Source organism: Girardinichthys multiradiatus, chromosome 5 (genome assembly GCF_021462225.1).
Source record: "Girardinichthys multiradiatus isolate DD_20200921_A chromosome 5, DD_fGirMul_XY1, whole genome shotgun sequence".
NCBI lineage: Eukaryota > Metazoa > Chordata > Actinopteri > Cyprinodontiformes > Goodeidae > Girardinichthys > Girardinichthys multiradiatus.
The window spans coordinates 26,880,255-26,905,491 of record NC_061798.1 but is presented as its reverse complement, the minus strand read 5'-3'; the positions used below and the strand labels follow the sequence as shown (position 1 = coordinate 26,905,491).

General features: G+C 40.7%; 1 protein-coding gene across 3 annotated transcripts in view; it reads right to left on the bottom strand.

Moving 5' to 3' along the window:
* Nucleotides 1–7,872: 7,872 nt before the first annotated feature.
* Nucleotides 7,873–25,237, bottom strand: part of LOC124867743 (protein Wiz-like) — a 28,672-nt gene continuing 11,307 nt past the window's right edge. For all 3 annotated transcript variants that reach the window (XM_047364324.1, XM_047364325.1, XM_047364326.1), the window contains exons 7-9: nucleotides 9,075–9,207; nucleotides 8,838–8,997; nucleotides 7,873–8,732 (exon numbers count right to left, since the gene is read on the bottom strand). In XM_047364324.1, coding sequence (XP_047220280.1) covers nucleotides 8,546–8,732; nucleotides 8,838–8,997; nucleotides 9,075–9,207 — 480 coding nt within the window. In that variant the 3' untranslated portion in view covers nucleotides 7,873–8,545. The remainder of the gene's footprint in view (nucleotides 8,733–8,837; nucleotides 8,998–9,074; nucleotides 9,208–25,237) is intronic.

The following is a 25,237-nucleotide window of genomic DNA, read 5'->3' as shown; positions in this document are numbered from 1 at the left end:
CTCTGCCTCTGCCTCTTCGTTATCAGTCCGTATAAAAAGTTTGCTGTTTCTTGTTCAGAGTAAATAAAAATGTCCTAATCTGTGCATTTAAAAGCTCCTTTGAGTTTCTCTGTAGCCTTTTCTGTCCACATTTTCACTGACCTGGTAACCACTTCAGGAGTGGTTGTGGGTGGGGATTTTAGAAGGGATTAACCGTTGTGATCCATTTTTGTGTTTTGCATGACCTACAAATAGATAATTAGATAATTTGCATTGATTATACTTAAAGGCATCCTGTCATTAGTATGTCTTCGACTTGCGGAGCGGTGCGGTGCGGTGCGGTGCGGTGAGGTGAGGTGAGGTAATTTATATAGCGCTTTTCAGCAATGAGACACTCAAAGCGCTGTACATACAATTACAATACAGATACAGACACAGAAAAACAAATTAAATGATAAAATCGAATAACAGAGGTAATTTAAAAAAGTTAAATAAAATAAAGAGAATAGAATGATGGACAAGAACATGAAAGGAAAATTGGACTGAAAACATAACCAATTATGCCTAGATGGCACAGTCAAAGGCCACTCTGAACAAATAAGTTTTTAATTTTGATTTAAAGCAACTTAGGGCTTATGCGCTTTTAAAGTTTTCTTGGAGTCTATTCCAGATTAGTGGAGCATAAGAACTAAAAGCTGCTGCTCCATGTTTGGTTCTGGTTCTGGTTCTGCAGAGTAGATTTGAGCCAGAAGACCTGAGAGGTCTGGGTGGTTGATACACTGACAACAAGTCTGTAATGTATTTTGGTGCTAAGCCATTCAGTGATTTATAGACTAACAGAAGTATTTTAAAGTCTATTCTCTGAGCTACAGGGAGCCCGTGTAGGGACTTTAGAACTAGGGTGATGTGCTCCACTTTCTTAGTTCTAGTGAGGACGCGAGCAGCAGCGTTCTGGATCAACTGCAGCTGTCTGATCGACTTTTTAGGCAGACCTGTGAAGACACCATTGCAGTAATCAATTCTACTAAAGATGAACGCATCAATTAGTTTTTCATGGTCCTGCTGAGACATTAGTCCTTTAATCCTGGAGATGTTCTTTAGGTGATAGAAGGCCGACCTTGTTACTACCTTTATGTGCCTCTGAAGGTTCAGGTCTGAGTCCATCACTACACCCAGGTTTTGAGCCTGACTGGTGGTTTCTAGCTGTATTAACTGAAGCTGTGTACTAACTTTTAAATGCTCTTCCTTTGGTCCAAAGATTATTACTTCAGTTTTGTTTTGATTCAGCTGAAGAAAATTTAGGCCCATCCGTGCATTGATTTCTTCTAAGCATTTACTCAGCGCTTGAATGTGTTCATAGTCACCTGGTGACATCGTAACGTATAGCTGTGTCGTCTGCATAGTTATGATAACTTACGTTGTTGTTTATTAAAATCTGAGTTAGGGGGAGCATGTAGATATTGAATAGGAGGGGCCCTAAGATGGACCTTTGGGGAACGCCACATGTGATTTTTGTGCTCTCTGATGAAAAGTTACCTACTGACACAAAAAAGTCCCTGTCCTTCAAATAGGATTTAAACCAATTGAGTGCTGTACCAGAAAGGCCGACCCAGTTTTCCAGGCGCTCTAATAAAATGGAGTGATCAACAGTGTCGAATGCTGCACTAAAGTCCAATAATACCAGCACTGTGGTTCTTCCACAGTCTACATTTATACGGATGTCATTGAACACCTTGACAAGAGCAGTCTCTGTACTGTGGTGAGCAGGAAGCCTGACTGGAAGACATCGAAGCGGTTGGTCGTTGTTAGGAAGTTGTTTAACTGTTTAAACACAACTTTTTCAATTATCTTACTGATGAAGGGGAGGTTTGATATAGGCCTGTAGTAGCAGCCTGTCCAAGTTGCTCTTTTTCAATAGAGGTTTGATAATTGCCGTTTTCAGGGCCTGGGGGAAAACACCTGACAAAAGGGACGTGTTTATTATTTGAGTTAAATCAGAGTCCTTTAAAAAAATAAAAAAATAAAATAATAATAATAATCCTTGGGAGTTGCTGGTAAGAAGTTGTTTTAGTCCAATATTTCTGTAATTTTGGCTAACAGATAAAAACTTAGGAGTAAAAGAATGCAAGCAAGCAGGGAGCTTAGGAGAAAAGCATCTGAGCAGGCAGAGAGGTAGAAGTGACAGGAAGCAAAAATTGAAAGAGTACGGCACAACTGCCAACCTACCAAGATCTGGTTGTCCTCCTCAACTGATAGGCTGAGCAAAAAGAACAATTACCAGAAAAAGAGCTAACTCTGGAGGAGCTGCAGAGATCCACAGCCCCAGTGGGGAAATCTGTTGATAGAGCTATGAGGTGTACACTCTTCAAATTTGGCCTTTATAGAAGACTGGTGAGAAGAAAGCCATTGTTAAAAAGTGGCCATAAGCAGTCTGTTGTAAAACACAAGCAGTCAACATCCAAAACAGTGTTATGGATTTTCTTATCAAAGTGGGAGAGAAATCAACTCATTAACAAGACAAAGACCGGACTTTGTCTTTATAAATTTATTCAAAGGCATTTCAGCATTTGAAAACTCTGTCACTGAGTTTAGTCAGTGAAGCAGAGCCCAGAACAAGGGTTTACAGACAGTATTTAAACAGTATGTGGGTGTTACCTCAACTTAAAAGAGTTTTAGAATTATGATCCCCAGACCCTCCCCGGGTCAGAGGTAACAAGGTTATTTATGAGGGCACCCATCTACCATCCCTTGAGGCATACACTTCAGTAATTGTTAACCATAAACCTCCTGATAATGAATTTTCAGACCAACTCCTCTAGGGTAACAAAACACAGAGGTCAGAGAGGAGAGAGGTAAAGGGAAGTTCAGAGTATTAAAAATAATTTTCCACAACAACGGTCATAGCCAATATGTAAAAGATGGTACTCTGGTCAGGTGAGACTGGAATTTAATTTATTGAAATACATGCAAAATGTCATGTGTTAGGAAAACTAACATTGCACATTTCCCACCCTCAAACATGACAATGGCAGCATCATGTTTTAGCTTTGGAGGGATAAAGATAGTTAGTTGATGTAAAGATGGATGGAGCTTACAGCCAGAACTTCATTTAAATGGTTTAAATTAAAGTATGTTAATGTGTCAAAGCTCATATCTCAATCCAGTTGAAAATCTGCATCAAGACTTGACAAGATGCTTTCCATCAAATCTGACTGAACTTGAGTTAATGTGCAAAGAATAGGCAATGTTTTCAGACTGCAGATGTGTAAAACTGGTAGAGACAAATACAAAAGACCTGCAGCTGTAATTGCAGCAGAAGGTGTTTCTACAACGCATTGATTCATGGTGAAGATGTGTGCCTGCGGTGAAGATGGACCCAATGCAGAGAGGAGGACAGCAGTCTCATATTGAAGATATGAATATTTAATGAAAGTTCACTTACAGAATGAGGGAAGCTGCAAACAATACAGAAACATGACCATGAATGGGAGGCTTTGAGTGACAAAAACAAAGAATAGCAAGATGAAATGATTCAACTACAAAACCAAAGTTACCAATTAAACATCAGGACCCACAGAGCATGACACAGGGAGGCTGAATATTAATGCAGAAATTTCCAGTTACTCAAGTCAGCCTCTGTTGCAACTGTATTATCAGTGGATCACCATCTGAAACGCAGTTCCTTTTATATTTCAACAGGGTAATTTCTGATTTCCGATTATAAGAGATCCACCTAAACTAAACACGCTATTGTTTGAAGTAAATATAGACAACTCTTATGCAGAGTAGTTACAAAAGCTAGCGTTTAAATAATAAAAAAAAGAAAAAAAACATTTTTTAAAGCAGACATAAAAAGGGACCTTTAAAAAATGTAAATCATATTATTTCCATTTATAATGTACTATCACACTTGGGTAGTCATGCACTTGTTAAAATACTGCTCATTTGCTCCTTAAAGTCTATGGATCGAAAATTAATAAAACATATTGCCATTAAGGTTACAAAAATTATGTAATTTGTTTGAAGGCTCTTTTGTTTGTAAAATTTCATTATTATTAATTCACATTCCTTTCCTTTCATTAAAAGCATTACAGCAAGTGTAACCGCCAGATTGTGCTAAACTCTGTTGCTCTCTTGTGGAAAATAAATCCATCGTAAATCTTTTGCTATAAGACTCATAAAACCCCAAACTGTTCTGCCAAGTGCTTCAAACCCAGAAGCCCTGAGAGACAGATGACCTGCTGATTTGGGATCTTAGTTCAATAAGTGCTTTGAAATTGCTGCTTTTAGTCCCCTGTGCCTGACTTTAAATGAACAGACATTGACATCTGGGTCGTTACTCTGTTGGGTCCTGTCAGGGTGGAAAGCTTGCAAAACACCGTAAATACCTCTAGGTTGGCACGCCATTAGAGCAGCACCCATCAGAATAATCCATAAGTAGCTGGCGGCTGAATGCTTCTGGCACAGAGTGAAGCCCGAGAGGCTGTCATTGTAAAGACATCTAACAGAAAAAAAGAAAGGACCATTAACAGAGACTGGAAGGAAGTATGAAGCCGAAGCTATAATTATTAGAAATACCAAATACAGTGCCTTGTGAAAGTACTCGGCCCCCATGAAGTGGTCAACCTCTTTCCACATTTCAGGCTTCAAACATAAAGATATAAAATTATACTTTTTTGTGAAGAATCAACAACAAGTGGGACACAATCGTGAAGTGGAATGAAATTTATTGGATGTGTCAAACTTTTTCAACAAATAAAAAACTGAAAAGTGGGGCGTGCAATATTATTCGGCCCCCTTGCATTAATACTTTGTAGCGCCACCCTTTGCTGCAATTACAGCTGCAAGTCGCTTAGGGTATGTCTCTATCAGTTTTGCACATCGAGAGACTGAAATTCTTGCCCATTCTTCTTTGCAAAACAGCTGGAGCTCAGTGAGGTTGGATGGAGAGCGTTCGTGAACAGCAGTCTTCAGCTGAAATGAAGCCTGAAATGTGGCAAGAGGTTGAAAAGTTCAAGGGGGCCGAATACTTTCGCAAGGCACTGTAGATTCTCCTGTCTGCTGTTACTTTGCTCAAATATATCAGATACACCCCATCTTTTTACTAAATATCATAAATTTCCAGTTCTGAGCAAGAGCGAGACTGGTTCTAAATTGTCTTTCAGATTTCACTCTGACCCATCTGTAGTGTTTGAACAATCACCCCCCCTTGTATTGTTTTGAATACACTTTAACTCTTGATTTTGAGCATGTTTGGATAGTTTATGCCATTTAAGGCTAAACCTGCTGCAGAAAATTACAAGTGCAAATAAAAAATTAAAACCACCCAAACTATCCCAATTCCTATTTAAATCCAAACTAGAGAATTAATCCAAAAGAAAATTAAATATTGGAGAAGCTGTGATATTCTTTCTTAAAAGAGTTGTTATAGATCAGGATTTTTATGCAATTGTTAAGTAGAAAACGAACAACTAATATCTGAAGAAGAATAAAATGCTGGTAGTGAACAGAGCTGCTGCAATAAGTGCAGTTCTTAAGTTCAACGGAAGTCCTGCTGTAAACTCAGCCTCTTAAATGCAGACTTAAAAAATAAAAATCATTTATAAAATTCCGATCAGATTGGAAAAAAAAGTCAGTGGCACAAAGAAACTTATAAACTGAGAATGTAGAAAAACCCAACCTTAAATCTGAATAGACTTTATTCCATGAAGTAACATTAATAAAACAGGATTTTCAGTTTCCCTGGAGTAAAAATATGACACAGCTCAAAGCCCTAATTCTCTTAGCCACTTGTGAAAATAGGAAAGACAAGAGAACATGTCATTCAAGTAAAGCAGATGTGTTGCTCTTCAAAACTAAAGGGTTCAAGAAAATAGGTGCTTGCCTGAACTTGCCCATACAGTGCAAACAATAACTAAGAAGTTTAAAACCACCCGAGCAGTGACAAACAAATCTGAGTGAGGTTATCCTTCCACCAACACAATCTGTAAGACTATAGCTAAAACAATTCTCCTAATGTTAGCACAGTGCAGTATCTAGAAGAATACATTTTGGCAAAAATATTGTGCACATCACTATAATTAGCCAACAACAAAAAAGAAAAAATAACTCAGATAAAATACAAATAGTCATAAGTTGTTGTGAAACGCTTTCTGCTGTATTTTACCTGATTCAGGGAGAGATGTAGCATCAAGCATGCCGTCTCTCAAGATTAACCAAGAAATGCAGAGTTGTGGAATGTGGTCCAGCCATCCTGGGCTGGAATACCTGCTCACAGCTGCCAGATGTTGGTCGACTCCACGCAACAGATGTGAAGCAGTTCTCAGAAAGAACGGTTATACAACTAAACATAACTTCAACGATTTACAGGAACGCTAGATCTTCCAAGGATTTTTTAAATTTATAACATGAATGTCAAGTTTGTAAAAAGAAATAGGGTTGTTGGTTAGGTTAGAATAAACTACTGAGTGTTAGAGTTTGGACATTTTAGAATGGGCTATGGGTAGGGATACTAAGTCAAATAAACTGATAAAGTTTGTCCATCTAGAGCCCACTGGTGGCCATTATTATACTAAAAACCACAAAGATTGGCGGTACCTCTCTCTGTCAGGCTGATTTTAACCATTGGAAAAGAAAAGGGGTCGCACAGGTAGCAGATATGGAGGGTGTGTTTGCACCTCATATATAAACGAATGTGAAGGGCGGTGTAAATATCTAAAGCAACATACAGGTCCTTCTCAAAATATTAGCATATTGTGATAAAGTTCATTATTTTCCACAATGTAATGATGAAAATTTAACATTCATATATTTTAGATTCATTGCACACTAACTGAAATATTTCAGGTCTTTTATTGTCTTAATACGGATGATTTTGGCATACAGCTCATGAAAACCCAAATGGGCTACAGGTGCCGCATTCCCCAGGTCAAGCCACTTTTAAACCAGAAACAGCGGCAGAAGCGCCTGACCTGGGCTACAGAGAAGCAGCACTGGACTGTTGCTCAGTGGTCCAAAGTACTTTTTTCGGATGAAAGCAAATTCTGCATGTCATTCGGAAATCAAGGTGCCAGAGTCTGGAGGAAGACTGGGGAGAAGGAAATGCCAAAATGCCAGAAGTCCAGTGTCAAGTACCCACAGTCAGTGATGGTCTGGGGTGCCGTGTCAGCTGCTGGTGTTGGTCCACTGTGTTTTATCAAGGGCAGGGTCAATGCAGCTAGCTATCAGGAGATTTTGGAGCACTTCATGCTTCCATCTGCTGAAAAGCTTTATGGAGATGAAGATTTCGTTTTTCAGCACGACCTGGCACCTGCTCACAGTGCCAAAACCACTGGTAAATGGTTTACTGACCATGGTATCACTGTGCTCAATTGGCCTGCCAACTCTCCTGACCTGAACCCCATAGAGAATCTGTGGGATATTGTGAAGAGAACGTTGAGAGACTCAAGATCCAACACTCTGGATGAGCTAAAGGCCGCTATCGAAGCATCCTGGGCCTCCATAAGACCTCAGCAGTGCCACAGGCTGATTGCCTCCATGTCACGCCGCATTGAAGCAGTCATTTCTGCAAAAGGATTCCCGACCAAGTATTGAGTGCATAACTGTACATGATTATTTGAAGGTTGACGTTTTTTGTAATAAAAACACTTTTCTTTTATTGGTCGGATGAAATATGCTAATTTTGTGAGATAGGAATTTTGGGTTTTCATGAGCTGTATGCCAAAATCATCCGTATTAAAACAATAAAAGACCTGAAATATTTCAGTTAGTGTGCAATGAATCTAAAATATATGAATGTTAAATTTTCATCATGACATTATGGAAAATAATGAACTTTATCACAATATGCTAATATTTTGAGAAGGACCTGTAGAGTCAATAAAAGAAAGAAGGTAAACATGACAAATTTTATTTACAGGTAAAATTGACTCAACAGAAAACACCCTGGATATATGGAAGGTATGCATGAATACGGCTAACAACCTGCTGTTTTTTTACCTCAGTAGAAAAGGATGTTAATAAACTATCAGTGAAGCCTCTTATCAAAACAATGAGTAATGAATGTTGAATTGTCATTCAGCTTTTAATGCATGTTGTTTGGAAATTACCAAAAAACTATTAAAAAAATAAATATGTGACATAATTTGATTTTTTAAAAACATTTTCAATTGAAAAAGCAGAAAAACGTTTAAATATATTTTCAACATAAAATAGATCATAAATGACAAGGTATTAAATGCATGAGGCAATTTAAAAGTATACAATGTAAATGTGATCCAGACCAGTAAGTAGAAAACATACAAAATAAGACATTTAATTTGCCCAAAAATAACTTTTAAGAGCATGAGGAGGACACTTTATGATCAGACGTGTGGCCTTGTGTATCAAAAATTGGATTTTACCTGAGTGGATTATATTGAGCAGTCTCTCTCTCTCACACGGCTCATGTCTGCCCTCTCATGGACAAGAAGAGAACATGTCTTTTATTTTATGCTGACAAAGACTTTGCTTCCTAATGGAATTTGAAATGAGAAACTCACAGCACTGTTTAGTGACTTTTATTGGTCTATACAGCTACCGGGGGGACGAGCGTCGGAGGGGCTGAAGGAGCAGATGCAGCAACAGCAACAGCAGCAGCAGCAGGAGGAGGAGCTTCTTTGCCCTTGTAGCCCAGAGACAGGATGTGTTTCTGCAGGTGGGTGATCCACTTCTCTTGAACAGACAGAGGTCCATGAAATACTTCATCACAGAACCTGGATGGCAGGACAAGCAGGAATGAACTAAAGACAATCCCCATGATTTAAAAACAAATCCAATGTTTGTGTAATTGGTTTGAAGGGAAACGTTTACTTATTCACCTGCACTTGAGGGAGTAGATTTTACCCACCAGCTTGACCAGTGGAGTCAGGGGAGGCTTTGGCAGCAGAGCAGGGATGCTGCCGGACCGTGACGGCTGCCGAGAGTGTGAGTGGCGATGTTCATCCCCTGACGACACTCCATGTTGAGGGGCATGGATCACTGAAACCAAGAGGAATTGCATTAACAAAAAGAAACCAATAAAGCCTTCAGCTCTTTCTGGACCTGCCCTTCCTCACCCCTTGCTGTTCTGATGCTGTGGTCCTTCCTGCTTGCTTTGTGCTCATGATGCTGCAGAGATGAGGTCTGGCTGCTGCTCGGCACAGCGTCTGAATTCATCGACATCGAGGGCAAAGAAGCAGATCTCTGGGACTAAAATACATTCAGAACAGGAAAAAAATATGTCTTATTTAAAGATTTCTTCTTCTGCTTTCACTTTTCTGTTACCCCTAATTACCACACATTATTTCAAAGCAGAGAAAAATAACCTGAGTAAATACAAAATGTAGTTTTCTAAAGCTATTCAAACCAACCTGGTTGGTTGTAAAAAGTGAATTGCCCAATAAAACCTAAAATTGGTTGTTGCACTCTTGGCGGCAAACGCTGCCATGTTTTATGATATCTGGCATTGAGTCTTTCACATAGCTGTGGAGGAATTGTTTTAATCCAGCTACACTGGAGGGTTTTCCAGTATCAACTGCATCTAAGTGGGCCCAGACTTTGACATAGCGCCAAGATGATCTGCTGCAATCCTAAGGAATGCTTCAGCTATAGGTCAAAGTAGTAGATGGACACTTTCCTTCAGAACTTGCTGCTAAACAGCAGAATTAATGAATGCATCGACTACTACAATCTGTCCAGGTCCATAAAGCAGCCCCACACTGCTCAATACTGTTCCATGTTTCCTCCATTTGTCATAGTGACTCACACTGTGGTTCACTGTAATCCCAAAACCTTAGAAATGGCATTGCAATCTTTCCAGACCGATAGAAATCAGGGACTTTTTTTCTCATCGTTTAGATTAGGGATGATGTAATATTTCAAACCTTTTAGTCTACTTCATGTTGTCTGACAGGTTCTTTTAAAGTGATTTCTTGCCTGTACAGGTCTGACGGTTATCGGATTTAGCTACCGAAATTGAACTCTAGGTGTAATTACTTTTACACATAGGGCCAGGATTCCTCGTACTCGTCGTCTTCCGCTTTATCTGGGACCGGGTCGCGGGGGCAGCAGACTCAGCAGAGACGCCCAGACGTCCCTCTCCCAAGACACCTCCTCCAGCTCCTCTGGGAGGAGCCCAAGGCGTTCCCAGGCCAGAGGAGAGACATAGTTCCTCCAGCGTGTCCTGGGCCGTCCCCTGGGCCTCCTCCCGGTGGGACGTGCCTGGAACACCTCCTGAGGAAGGCATCCAGGAGGCATCCGGTATAGATGCCCGAGCCACCTCAACTGGCTCCTCTCAATATGGAGGAGCAGTGGCTCTACTCCGAGCCCCTCCCGGATGGCCGACCTCCTCCCCTATATCTCTAAGGAAGTGCCCGGCCACCCTACGGAGGAAGCTCATTTCAGCCGCTTGTATCCGTGATCTCGTTCTTTCAGTCATGACCCAAAGTTCATGGCCATAAGTGAGGGTAGGAACGTAGACCGACCAGTAAATCGAGAGCTTCGCTTTTTGGCTCAGCTCTCTCTTCACCACAACGGACCGGCACAGCGCCCCCATTACTGCGGCAGCCGCACCGATCCGTCTGTTGATCTCCCGCTCCATTCTTCCCTCACTTGTGAACAAGACCCCGAGATACTTAAACTCCTCCACTTGAGGTAGGAACTCCCCTCCAACCTGAAGAGGACAAGCCACCCTTTTCCGGTCGAGAACCATGGCCTCGGACTTGGAGGAGCTGATCTTCATCCCAGCCGCTTCACACTCAGCTGCGAACCGCCACAGCGCATGCTGTAGGTCTTGGCTAGAGGGGGCCAGCAGGACCACGTCATCTGCAAAAAAAAAAGACAAAATCCTCTGGTCCCTAAACCAGACCCCCTCCGGCCCTTGGCTGCGCCTAGAAATCCTGTCCATAAAAGTTATGAATAGGACCGGTGACAAAGGGCAGCCCTGCCGGAGTCCAACATGCACCGGGAACAGGTCCGACTTAGTGCCGGCAATGCGGACCAAACTCCTGCTCCGCTTGTACAGAGACCGGATGGCCCCTAGTAACGGATGATCCCCGTGTAGTTGGAACACACCCTCCGGTCACCCTTCTTATGAAGGGGGACCACCACCCCAGTCTGCCAATCCAAAGGCACTGTCCCCGTCCGCCACGCAATGTTGAAGAAACGTGTCAACCATGACAGCCCCACAACATCCAGAGATTTGAGGTACTCAGGGCGGATCTCATCCACCCCCGAAGCCCTGCCACCGCGGAGATTTTTAACCACCTTGGTGACTTCAGCCCGGGTGATGCAAGAGTCCGACCCCGGTCCCCAGCCTCTGTTTCCACCAGGGAATGCGTGATGGCAGGATTGAGGAGATCCTTGAAGTACTCCTTCCACCGCCCGATAATGTCCCCAGTTGAGGTCACCAGCTCCCCACCCCCACTATAAACAGTGTTGGCGAAGCACTGCTTCCCCCTCCTGAAGCACCGGACGGTTTGCCAGAATCGCTTTGGGGCCAACCGGTAGTCCTTCTCCATGGCCTCATCAAACTCCTCCCAGGTCCGAGTTTTTGCCTCTGCCACCGCCCGGGCCATGGCACGCTTGGCCCCACGGTACTTGTCAGCCGCCTCAGGAGTCCCACAAGCCAACCACAGCCGATAGGACTCCTTCTTCAGCTTGACGGCATCCCTTACTGCCGGTGTCCACCACCGAGTTCGGGGATTGCCGCCGCGACAGGCACCGCAGACCTTACGGCCGCAGCTACTGGCAACAGCATCGACAATAGATGCGGAGAACATGGTCCACTCAGACTCTACGTCTCCAACATCCCTCGGAATCTGGTAGAGAATTTAAGTGCACCCTTCCATCAAACATTTTGACAGGTGGGCGGGACTTCCGGTGAGGGCGGGACTTCCGGTGGGGGGCATATGGGCGCCATGTGGTTGCCATGTGGGCAGGGGGGGTGTGTCCAAGGGGCGTAACAGTGGATGTTGATTGGTTGTCGTCATTAGGGGCGATACCTTAAATGAGTCAATTAAAACACAGGGGTGTGTTTAAGGGTGTTACGGGGAAGGCCTTAAATGAGCCAATTAAAACACACAGGGGTGTGTTTAAGGGTGTTATTAATAATCTGTATGTTTTTTTCAGGCGTTAATACATCTAAAAAACAAAACAACAAAAAAAAGACATGCATCCTTTTATATTTTTAAAGGTATAATCAACTTAATGTTGACCTATCACATGAAATCCTAATAAAGGAACTGTGTAACCTGACAGAATTGTAAGTTAATTTTTGCTTTACAGCAGGACCTATTTGTTGAATATATGAGCCAGTCTAAATCCGTTCAAAATAGAAAAGACCTAAAAAAGTAAATAAAAATAAAAAATTGTGCTTCACTACATCGATGGAACGAGAAAAACCTTCAGCTTCTGCGTCAACATACTGGAAAAGCAGCTGAAAATAGGTAAGACGAATATCAGATTAACAGAAAAAAAAAAGAACATCAGTATACTGTTTCCAAGTTACAAATTGACTAGCAATGATGTGTTTGTTTTTGAATCATGAGAGACTCCATTTTAGGAAAAAAGGAATGATAATTTAAGTTACCTGTAGCTTTTCTAAAAAACATTTTTACTTTTTCATCTTAGAGTTACAGGGGGGTTACAACTGTTAGGGGCGATGTCAGGAAAGGGGCAGTTACGTCTGTTTCTTAGATAACATATCACCTTTGAACTCAAGAAGGGTTTTGGTCTTAAAAACATAGGCAGCTGAAATAGGTAAGACGAATATCAGATTAACAGAAAAAAAAAAGAACATCAGTATACTGTTTCCAAGTTACAAATTGACTAGCAATGATGTGTTTGTTTTTTGAATCATGAGAGACTCCATTTTAGGAAAAAGGAATGATAATTTTAGTTACCTGTAGCTTTTCTAAAAACATTTTACTTTTTCATCTTAGAGTTACAGGGTTACAGTTATTCTATATCCCAACTGTTAGGGGCGATGTCAGGAAGGGGCAGTTACGTCTGTTTCTTAGATAACATATCACCTTTGAACTCAAGAAGGGTTTTGGTCTTAAAAACATAGTCTTTGCAGTTGAGATAACACTGTCATGTTCTGGTATAAATACTGTGTGTAAATGTTGGGGGCTCTGTTTCACTGGCTAACCTCAGTGTCAGGGTCTTCAAATGCTGAATGTCTTTGAACCATAACACTTGTTACATTGAAAAATACCAGTACTGACAAGAAAAAATGTCGGTAAATATTTCAGGAAACCCGGAAATTGTGGCTTCTTCTTCTGATAATTCACAAAAGCACAATGACATCTTAAAACGTAAGTAAGTAAGTAAGTAAGTATCATTAAATGCATGTGAATGTTCTCAATTTTTGTTTATATATATTGTTTATATATATATATATATATATATATATATATATATATTTGTTTCTTTGTCATAGAACCCACCGCTGATGACCTTGATGATTTCATCTTGACACAATCAGATTATGGTAAGTAAATGTTAAATGCAATAATATATATATATATATATATATATATATATATATATATTATAGTTAACCCTTGACAATGTTTCAATTTATAGATTTGATGAGAGAGGTAAACCCGAATGATCAAGTTGGAGGATTCAGCAGCTGGAATCGACACTCTAAATTGAGAAGGCGAATTATCTCCAAACAAGAAAAACTCGCAACTACATCTGAACTTTCTTCTAACACAGAAATTACGACAGATTCTTTGAATACTCCTCCGCCAATTATCATCATTTCCCCTGAAGACACACCGGATAAGTTACCGGCACCTCCAGAAAGTAAGTCCTAAGAACTAACTGTTTTTCTTTGAGAGTGAATGTATTTTATTTATGTGTTATTAGAGACTTTTGTTTTAAACCTCAGATAAAACTGTTTACAGATTCGACTGAGAGCTCTGTGGAAGACATAGTTGTCGAGCAGGAGCAAGGTAAGGAAATAAAAATTAAATAAAAACAATATATATATATATATATATGTATTTTAAGCATAGTTCAATAAAAATGTCATATAAACCTGTTTACAGATACATCCAAAGATGCCACATTAAATCCGCCCACCAGAAGGTCGCTTTTCAAAGATCAAGACAGCTTTCAGCAGAACGGCACAGTTTCAGTCCAACAAGAAGTGAAATCTGGAGGTTTTACCGCAAAGAATCGGAGTAAGATTAAAAAAAAAACTTGTGTATTTTAAAAACTATTTTCGTTTTATTTATGAACGCTGTGCTGCGCAGCGTAAGATAACTTTTTATTGTCTTCTGTTTTTACAGAATATTTAACCCCGGCCAAAAGACAGCGACTCTTTGCGCTACAATCCCGAGCAACGCTAGTGAGTGGTTTAATTAACGGTACGTTTTAATTCATACATACATACTTAATTAATTTTAATTCCCCTTTTTTTTTTTTTTTTTTTTTTTTTTTTTTTTTTCAGCTTTAATGTGATTATTTCAATATATATATATATATATATATATATATATATATATATATATATATATATATATATATATATATATTTATTATCTTTTTATTTATTTTTTTTCTTTATCTTTTCCAGAGGCGACGTTGATGGTAGAGCAGATTTCATCGAGACCTGGACAGCGCAGGAAGACAGTCTCTACAGTCTCACGGGATCTTCGTAATAAGGCCTCATCGTTAACGCTTCTGGCTGCATGTCAGATTCTGTTAAAGAAGCATTTTGGTGACATCAAGGTGATTTTAAACTGAACTGATCACTGTGTTTTTTTTTTTTTTTTTTTTTTTTTTTTTTTCTGTAGGTTAGTTTTTTTTTTATTTTCGTTTCTTATGTTCATAGAAAATGGATAACCGAATCAGACTTGCCCTGGATGAAATAAGAAATTTAGTTAATGAACTTAACGAAATTCCCGTTAATGCAGAAGAAAATAGCACACCGTCTCCACACAGCATTGAGCAAAATGATCCACCTGACACTCATCATAACCCCTCTACGACACACTCCGCAGATCATCACGGGGGTCATTTCAATACGGGAGTAGCGGTTAGTTCTGATCAAGTAATCAGACTTGCCCTGGATGAAATAAGAAATTTAGTTAATGAACTTAACGAAATTCCCGTTAATGCATCTCCTGCTAACAGTGAAAATTCAATAAATGAACATCAGCACGGTGACGTTTTAAACGTAATCAATCAGGCTCTTTCCGATTTGAACAGCGAACCGTCTCCACACAGCAGCATTGAGGAAAATGATTCACCTGCACACGCCGCAGATCGGCACTGTGACGTTTTAAACGTAATCAATCAGGCTCTTTCCGATTTGAACAGCGAACCGTCTCCACACAGCAGCAGCATTGAGGAAAATGATCCACCTGACACTCATCAGAATCTTTCTACGTCACACTCCGCAGATCATCACGGGGGTAATTTTAATACGGGAGTAGCGGTTAGTTCTAATCAAATAGAGCGAGATCCTCCAGCTGTGGTTGAACGTGAACATTTTAATAACCATGAAATAAGGAGACCTTTTACCATACCGCCGCCCTGTCCAAGTAACGTTCCAGATTTAGCAGCATTCTATACAGACATCATGCGTATTATAATTGAATTAGCCGACGCTGCGAGATCGTTAACCAGACGTAACGACGTTGTGCAGCTGGAATTAGTGGGTGAAAATCTCAATCGTCACATCACATTTACTGTTACAGATGATGGAAATATGATCCTGCCTGCTTTCGAAAACTTCCTCGACGATTTAGTACAATCGAATGCAAATATACCTGTAGATAATAACATGGAATTTGTTCTTCAGGTTGTTAATGACCCAGCAGGAGGTTCTAAGCGTAAAGCTGCAGGAACGTTAGACTGTGAACTGTTTAATAAGAAAATGCGTCATTTGTATATTATAAACAATACCGGTAATCAGTTATGTTTTGCAATCAGCCTCGCACACGTCTCTGACCCTGAGCTCACGGATCACCGTGCTGTAGAACTGGGGAGGAGATGGCACCATCAGGCAGGCCTTGACGAGCAAACAGCAGTTACTTTTAGTGATATTGGTAAATTTGAAACCATTCTGAAGAGAAAAATTGTAGTGTTTCACAGAACCACGGGCTCTACTGCTCTGTGTAAATTTGAGACCAGTTTCCCCGATCGTTCAAACCCTCTGTTTTTGCTGTTATTTCAAGGTCATTACTATGGGATAAAAAATCTCAAAGGTTTTATGGGGTGCAGATATATTTGTAATTACTGTTACGCCAGCTATCAGAATGCCAATACACACCATTGTGAAGGTTATTGTCCAGTGTGTCGAACATATAAATGTATGCAAGAGATTAGCAATCCTGTAAACTGTGCAGGCTGTCAAAGAATCTGTCGTAATTCTTCATGTTTCAGCAGACACAGGGAACCGCGCATCAGAAATAGTGCTGAAAGGCCTATCAGTGACTGTGAATTGGTAAAACTGTGTAAAGTATGCAAACGGATATACGTTATTCCAATCAGTAAACCGAATAAACCACACGTGTGTAATGTAAAATGCAGTATTTGCGGTGAAAATGTACCCCCCAGCCTAGACATTACATGCGATGATCATAAGTGTTACATTCTGCCTTGCAGTGCAATTAATCAGCTTGATGATAAACTGATTTTTTATGATTTCGAATGCTTCGTCAATGACAGCGGCGTGCATACCCCCTTTCTGGTCTGTGCTAAAACGTTGAAAGGTGATGAATGGTACGCTAATGGACTGAATTGCACCCAAAAATTTCTCCTGCATTTCAGGAGGCCAATGTACAAAGGTTACACCTTAATAGCGCACAATGCGCGGGGGTACGATGGTTACCTGATTCTCACAGCAATGCTGCAGTTAGGCATTAAACCACATATCGTCATGGTAGGGAGTAAAGTTCTCTGTTTAACCGACCCTGATTACAGGTTAAAATACATTGATAGCCTGTCCTTCATGTGCATGAAGCTTAGTGCCATGCCGAAAGCGTTAGGCTTTACCGATCAAAGCAAGGGTTTTTTCCCCCACCTATTTTCCTCTGAACAACATCTCCAGTATGTAGGGGCTTTTCCTCCTCCATCCTGCTACGCTGTAGAACGCATGAGTCTTCAAGAACAACAGGTGTTTAGCAGCTGGTACAGAGAAGCGAGCAAAGAGGTCTTTGACTTTAAGAAAGAAGCTATTCGTTATTGTAAAAATGACGTTGAAATTCTTTTTCAAGGATGCTTAAAATTCAGAGACGAGTTCTTTAAGGAGACAAGTGTGGATCCGTTTAAAAGTATCACAATAGCATCAGCCTGCATGAAGGTTTTTGTAACCAATTTCCTTCCTCCTCAAACCTTAGCCATTCCATCACCTCTGGACTACAGACGTAGCAGTAAAACGTTCTCCAGCGCGTCCATTCAATGGCTCGGCTGGATTGCAGACAGCAGAGCCATATTTATCGAGCATGCATTAAATAGGGGTGAAAAGAAAATCGGGCCATATTCAGTGGATGGGCATGCAGAGATTAACGGTGTCAAAGTTGCGTTTGAATTTTATGGCTGTTTTTTCCACGGCTGTAAAAAGTGTTACATGCCTCATGACAAGTGTCCGTTGAGAGGGGTCGCATTTGAACAGTTTTACGCAGCCACTGTTGAGAGAAGCAAGGTGTTACAAACTGTGTACGGCCTTCGTCTCGAAGTCATATGGGAGCATGAGTGGATTGAAATGAAAAAATCAGACCCAGGGGTGATCAGCTTTCTTGAGAAAGTTAAAGCACCCGAACCGTTATCACCCCGGGATGCGCTGTATGGTGGACGCACCTGTCCTATGAAGTTGAGGTACACAGCGGAACCGGATGAAACTGTACACTATGTGGATTACACATCTCTGTACCCTTATGTAAACGCCAACTGCGTTTTTCCCCTCGGACACCCCACCATCATTTACAAAGATTTTGATGACCCCAGCAGCTACTTCGGTATAATCAAAGCTGTGGTCTACCCACCACGTAACCTGTTGTTCCCTGTTTTACCTTACAGAACATCCCAAGGTAAACTTGTGTTCACTCTCTGCCGCTCATGCGCTGAATTAAATTACCAGTCAGGTCCCTGCATGCATAATGATCAAGAAAGAGCTCTGACCGGAGTTTGGGTCACTGTAGAACTATGTAAAGCTTTGGAGTGTAGTTATCGTCTTGCTAAAATCACAGAGGTGTGGCATTTTGAAAAGAGAAGTGATACAATCTTTAAAGGTTACATTCATTGCTTTTTAAAGGGTAAGCAGGAGGCTTCAGGCTATCCGTCTGAAGCAGTGGATCAGGAGAGTAAGTCAAAGTATATAAGCGACTACAAACTGCATCAGGGCATCCAATTAGACCCTGAGAAAATCGAGATGAATCCTGCCAAAAGGCAGGTTGCAAAATTGTGTTTAAACAGTTTTTGGGGGAAATTTGCGCAAAGAAGTGATCTGTCTCAGACCACAGTCATCACTAACCCTGAAGACTTTTTCAGCTTCATGTTCTCGAGTAAATACAGGGTTAACTATTTTCATTTTTTCAACCCTGAAATGTGTGTAGTGCAGTGGAATTTCAATAAACGTGTCATATATCCACCAAGTAAGACAAATAATGTGTTTATAGCAGCATTCACCACCGCTTATGCACGTTTAAAACTTCTCAGCAGCATGGAGAAGTTACAGGACAGATTGATTTATATTGACACGGACAGTTTGATTTATGTGACAAAAAGTGGTGAAACTCCTCTGGAATTGGGGAATTATCTGGGTGATCTTACTGACGAGTTAGATGGTGACAGCATTTCGGAGTTTGCATCGACAGGACCCAAGAGTTATGCATACCAGACCAAAAACCGTAAAAATGTAATGATACGTGCTAAAGGCATCACTCAGACGCATGAATGCAGCGAGAGGGTCAATTTTGACAGCATCAAAGGGCTGGTCGAGGGCTACTTACAGGGGTCAAGTGAGGGTGTCATTGAAATCCCTCAGCACACGATCAGGAGGGATAAAAAGAGATTCCGTTTGACAAACGCGACATTTCTTAAAAAGTTTCGACTGGTGTATGATAAGAGACGTCTTTTTTCTGACGGGACAACTCTGCCTTTCGGTTATTAGAGTTGAAGAAGAAATAAAATAAAAAGTCACATGGATTTACAGGAGATTGATTTTGATCCTAGATTTAGAGTCCCTTTCTCATATATGATAGTTGGACCCAGCGGCTGCGGGAAAACTTTCTTTGTAAAAAGTATTTTACAAAACTGTAATCATGTCATGGATATTGTTCCAGAAAATATTGTATGGATTTACACATCTTTTCAACCCATGTATGCTGAATTGCAGAAGATGAATAAAAATATTACCTTTGTGGAAGGATTGCCTCATTCTTTTGAAGATGAAAACCTGTTTCCTCCTGATCAGAATCATCTGATTATTCTAGACGATGTTATTGCTCAAGCCTCAGATGATGAAAACGTGATGAAGGTCTTTACCCAGTTTCGTCACCATCGTAATATGAGTGTTATGATGTTGACTCAGAATGTATTTCATCAGGGAAAGTTCAGTCGCACTATTAGTTTGAACTGTAATTATATGGTGTTGTTTAAGAACCCGAGAGATAAACTCCAGCTGAATATACTGGCCCGCCAAATGTTTCCATCTCAAAAGGGTCTCTTCTTGGAGAGTTTTGAAGACGCAACGAGAGAAGCTCATGGATATTTAATCATCGATTTTACGCCTACCTGCCCAGAACATTTCAGACTGAGAACGGGGATACTTCCTCAGCAGTGGCCTGCTGTGTACGTACCCAGAACAAAGTAAGTCATCATGTCAGCGCGTATAAAAAGGAATTTACCATTATTCAGAGCTTTGTACCAGGCCTGTCCACAGAAACGTAAAGATATTCTCGCACACTGCTCTCCCGACTTTATTCAGGCTCTGTGTGAGATTGCACTGAATATCCTAAAAGGTAACATTAAACTATCACCCTCTCAACACCGACAATTAAAGAAACAAAGAAATATCATCAGATTGTTGGGTGATAAAAGAACCGGGATAAAAACTAAACAGTTGGCTCTCAAAAAGCAACGAGGTGGTTTTATTCTGCCCATCTTAACGGCTCTTGCACCCTTGATCGGTGATCTAGTGGGTGGAATCATCAGGAGATAATGTCTCTCAGAACATCGCAGAAGATGTTTCTCATTTCCCCTCATCAATTCAAGCGTCTGACCCAGTCAGACACGTCCATCAGACAGACGGCGGAGGAGAATTTGGATGCTGAAATGAGAGCGATATTAAACGAGCCGGGTTTGACTTCTTATGAAAAAATCAAGAGATACGATGCTCTTCTCCAGAGGTATCTGACTTTACTTAAGCAAGGTGTCAAAGAAGAAAAACAGCGGGTCAGTTTAACGCTGCAGCGTGACACAGAGGTTCCTGAACATGAGCGGTCCCAAGAAAAACAAGGCCCAGGGCAGGACGAGGCCCCTAAGGATCAGGTTCTTACGGAAGTACTGAAAAGCCTTCCTAAACACAATCGTAAAAATGCCGAGTACATTTTGAAGAAATTATCCGAAAGAAGTGAGAGTTGGACTTCGCGAGGTGAATTTGTATTTAACGGAAATATTATAAAAGGGTCCCACATGATTGATTTGTTGAAAAATCTCATGCTTCCGTTTAAAAAATCTGGAGCATCACAAACCCGAGGATGGTCTGATTTTCTACACTCCATGTCAGAAGTAAACATCCCTATATCTTCAGTCATTAACCCTTATGCTCGTGAAGAATATAGACGTTTCAAAACAGGGGGTACATCGATTGAAAATGGGGGTACACCCACCAGCGTTAAGCAGAGTAGAAAAAGAAGAAGGCAGATAACTCATTCTCCCTACTGGTCGAGATCTGAGCTGGAAGATCCAAAAAATGCTGATGGGAGATCAAAAAAGTCTCTTCGTAAGACGACACTACCACCCCGATGGATTACATTTTCACCATAAACCGTTATAAGAAAATGAAACATGTAGCCTATTTCTTTTTATTCAATAAAATATTTATTGATTATATTTTTCAAGTCTAACTTCGTTCTCTACTTCACACACTAACATATGATATCATTACACAAATATTAAATCATAAGAAGAAAAAAAAAACAAACAATGAAAAAAAAAATAAGACATTTTAAATTCCATAACAATCCAGAAACATCTCCAAAGAGCTGTTCCGTGAGTATAAAATGTACAACTTTGATTAATGACACATTTCTGATATTTTTTCACAAAGTTAGATACCATTAAATCATTCTTAATCACATCTCCGGTGTATTTCGACAACACTTGCTGCATTGATAATCCGCACGCTCTATGACATAGATAAAAAATGCAATGGTGACCGCACACAGTGGACAGAGTGTTTTGAAGCTGATTATTATGATACAATATTTTTGAGGATCTGTCTTCTAAAAATGTTACGATGCTTGACGGGTAGAACTCGAAATCCGGAGAGAATCCATAAGAGTCAAAAAAGCTGGATTGACCATTCTCATCCAATGTCAGAGCTAGCCAGTGTTCCCCCGGCATGTGTGAAGGATGTGTATTCACGATAAAGTAGGCCGGCCCTGGGAATTTGTCAGTTAGCAGCGGCAGCTGGTCGCACGGCCACACACCGCAAAACAAATCTCCCAGCAGATGACGCATCAGGCTCTCAATTTCATGATTATTCATGCCTGATTAGATTAATAATAATCCACCAGCACACGCCTCTTTGAATCAATCTCTAAAATAGAGTCATAACAAGCGTAGATGATCAGCGTGGTGGTATATGGCAACGGGTTTCTGAAGCGCATTTCCAATCTTAAATTCCCACTGGAAACTGGAGATAGAGCATCTGTGTCCTCACCCGGGTTAAGATTAAATGTGAATAGAGAGTATCCTTGATTAAATTCCTGACGTGATATACTCAGTGGAAGATCTTTTAGATGTCGTCCTGTAGCCGTAAACAAGTTGTAATACTCTCTCACTGAATGACCTTGGTTAAAATTTGGCTGGAAGGCTTTAGCAGGAATTTGTCTGCCATCCTTACACAAAGCTAAATATTCCATATCAAAATGATTAAAGTCAAACGGATTGAGATTGCGTGTTCCTGTAAAAGCGTCATGATCCAGTAACGCAATCACCACATACTTGGGAAAGATGCCTAAGAAAAGATTCTCTTGGTTGCATACCCTTGAATTTTCAGGGATGGAATATGTTTTTACATTCACACGTGAAAGTGGATACAGAGCATTTGCTTTCATTAAAGCTGAAGCGTGCCCCAGTCGTACAGCTGGAGAGACAGTAACTTTTTTGATAAAAAGAGATGCTCCTAATATCCTGAGTTTGTAAGTGGAGTCTCTTGCGGCCATGAGACAAAAGGCATCGTTGGCTCTTGTAAGTTTAATTTTAAGGTCAACAGAGTTTAAAAGAAGTCTCTCGCAGAAAAATATGTCGGCATGCAGGGGGCCTAGGAGATGTACCTCCCTGGAATTTGCCGTAAAGCCTGCTCTACTGTTAAGACCTTGGTTAGGGCCGTTAGTTGTAACAATAGAGTTCAGAGCACCTGCAGTGTCTTTATAAAAAAGACCAGAGCTAAACTGGGTTTTTAAAGAATCCTCAGAAAAGTTTAACAATGTCTCAATCATGGCTCTATATGGATGTGTAGCGCTGGATTGTGAAATCATTCGATCTCCGAGAGTGACGTCACACTGACTGAAGATGGTGTTTAACGGGTAGTTGATGAGCCCTACAGGTGCATCATCTGGCAGGTTTGTTCCATTCTCGTTAGTAATTTTCACTCTGAGATGCAACAGCGTATCGTTGAGATCCAGATACTTTTCTCCGTCTCCCGGAATGAAAAACTCGATCGGGCCTCCATCAGTGATTGCTGATAAAGGCTGGATCTCGGTGTAAATTTTATCTTCGATCGATAGCTGCGTCATCGGGGCAGAAAATAAGTCCAACTCTGCCAGCGTGCACTCTGATGATTTGTTATGTAAAAGAGCCATTATTTAAATATATCAAAACTTGCGGATGACTTCCTTCCTCTTCGTTTGTCAGCTGCGACTGATCTCCTTTTTCGCGTTTGTCGTTGTTTTTTAACCGTCCTTAAACGATCACCAGGGGGTCTTGTTCTGGGTCTTTTGGATAAAACCATAATTCCTGAACCTTCTTGACCGTCGATGTGTGCAGAACCACTCATTTTACTCACGGCTCTACCGATGACATCCGAAGCGATATTTGATGCAGCCGTTTTAAGATGGGGTTTTGCAATTGCAAATCCTTTTTTAACCAGAGGGGATACGAAGCGGAATAATTTTGAAAATAATGATCCAATTCCGCGTCCGTACATGACCGGGGCCCCATAAAACCCTGGCAGATTACCGCCTGATTGACTTACATAGTAATTTACAAAGCGATTTGGATCACGTCTCAGACTTAGATGTGCCATGTTCTCTCTTGCCTGCTTGATGCAGTGTTGAATGACCAGCGTAATATGAATGATAACCAATCAATCTTAGAGGTTATATACATATCTCTGGAATAGTTTATACAAATAAAATTTATCTCAGGCTACGTTGTGATATCACCGGTCTGAAGTGTAGTCTTATGACGGTCTTTCCATAGACGAAATTTACAGGAACGTTTTGGTCCGATTTAATTTCTATATTGATATTTTCAATATGTCTTCTGGAGACTGGAAGGTAGTGGGCGGGGTTAAACGTCTGAGTAATCATATCACTGAATGTGCCTTGTACTTTGACGGTCCGCAGTAAAGGTGCAAAAGTGTCGCCTACTATTTGAGGGCTGACCACGTCGCTGTAACAGTATAGGTGATAGAAACCAGCCTTTATATCCGCCGGAAAAGGAGCCAGTTTTGGTTCAGAAACATGAATCCATTCCCCTGGTTTCACGCCAATCATATAAGCTAGAGTGCTGAAGAAGCGTATTTCATACGGACTATTTGCTTGAAATGCAAATTTCTTTTGAACTTTGCTGAATTTAATGCGTAAACCCGATTTCAATTTTTTGAAAAACATTTCCATCTCTGTCTCGAGTTGAACAACGCTGTTATAGTAGCCACTTCTGATCCTTTGCGTATTGATCTCCACATCACCAACCTTCCTCCATTCAAAGTAGGCATCATAATCCGGTAAATTATGCCATGTATGAGGGTATGAAATCTCGGCTAATGCAACCATCCATTGGCCTTCTAAATCAATATGTTGAGCTAAATTTACACGGAAACTTGAACTGGTATTATTTTTAAACACTTCCATGCTAGCATTAGATGGAAGAGTAACGTAAAAGCCATCATCCTCTACCTGACGGTTCATGATGCTGTGTCAACTGTGAGGTTTAGTGCAAACCTTTTTTATACGTTTCGAAGTTCATCAAACTTGATCCAACTGTTGAATTTCTCAGGCCAGTTTTTCCAGCTTACAAAAACCTGTTTGACTCCCTTGACCGTACGTCGTTTTAATATTTTTTCCACTTGATACATCTTGTCGTTAAATATTTTTACTTTTTGAAGTTCCTCAGCGTAAAGGAACCCTCGATAGGTTCTCCATCCAAATCTTTGAGTTTGTATACAGGAGGAGAACGGGGTATCCGGTCATAGACTGTAAACACTTCATCCGTAAAACTCTGTTCGTATTTTTTGTCAAACACTCCATGGACCTTGGATATTCTGACAAGATCCCCTTGTTTAAACGTTGTCACTGAGTCCTTGCAATATCTGTTGGACTTGACATCATACAGATTCTGAAACACTTGAAAGGCATTTTCTGGGGTCACTTCCATAGGGCTCATTTTAATGCTGGAGTGGTAGGAATGGTTGTAGCTTCTAGCTAGGTTTTGCAGTACATCGACGTACCGCCGGGTATTGTTAGCTGTAAAATATCTCCACATCCTTGTTTTTAATGTGCGGTTAAATCTCTCGACCACTGAAGCTTTTGCTTCACTCGCTGTGGCAAAATGTTCAATACCGTGTTTCTCCATTAAAACTTTAAATTTCTTGTTAAAAAATTCTTTACCGGCATCAGTCTGAAGTTTTTTGGGAATCTGGCTTTCTGTAAAAACTGATTCAAATGCCTTTACCACCTCAGCGGCTGTTTTCCTCTTCAAAACTCGTACATACGCCCTTTTTGAAAAGATGTCAATGACTGTTAATAAATAATTATAACCATCATTTTCCATG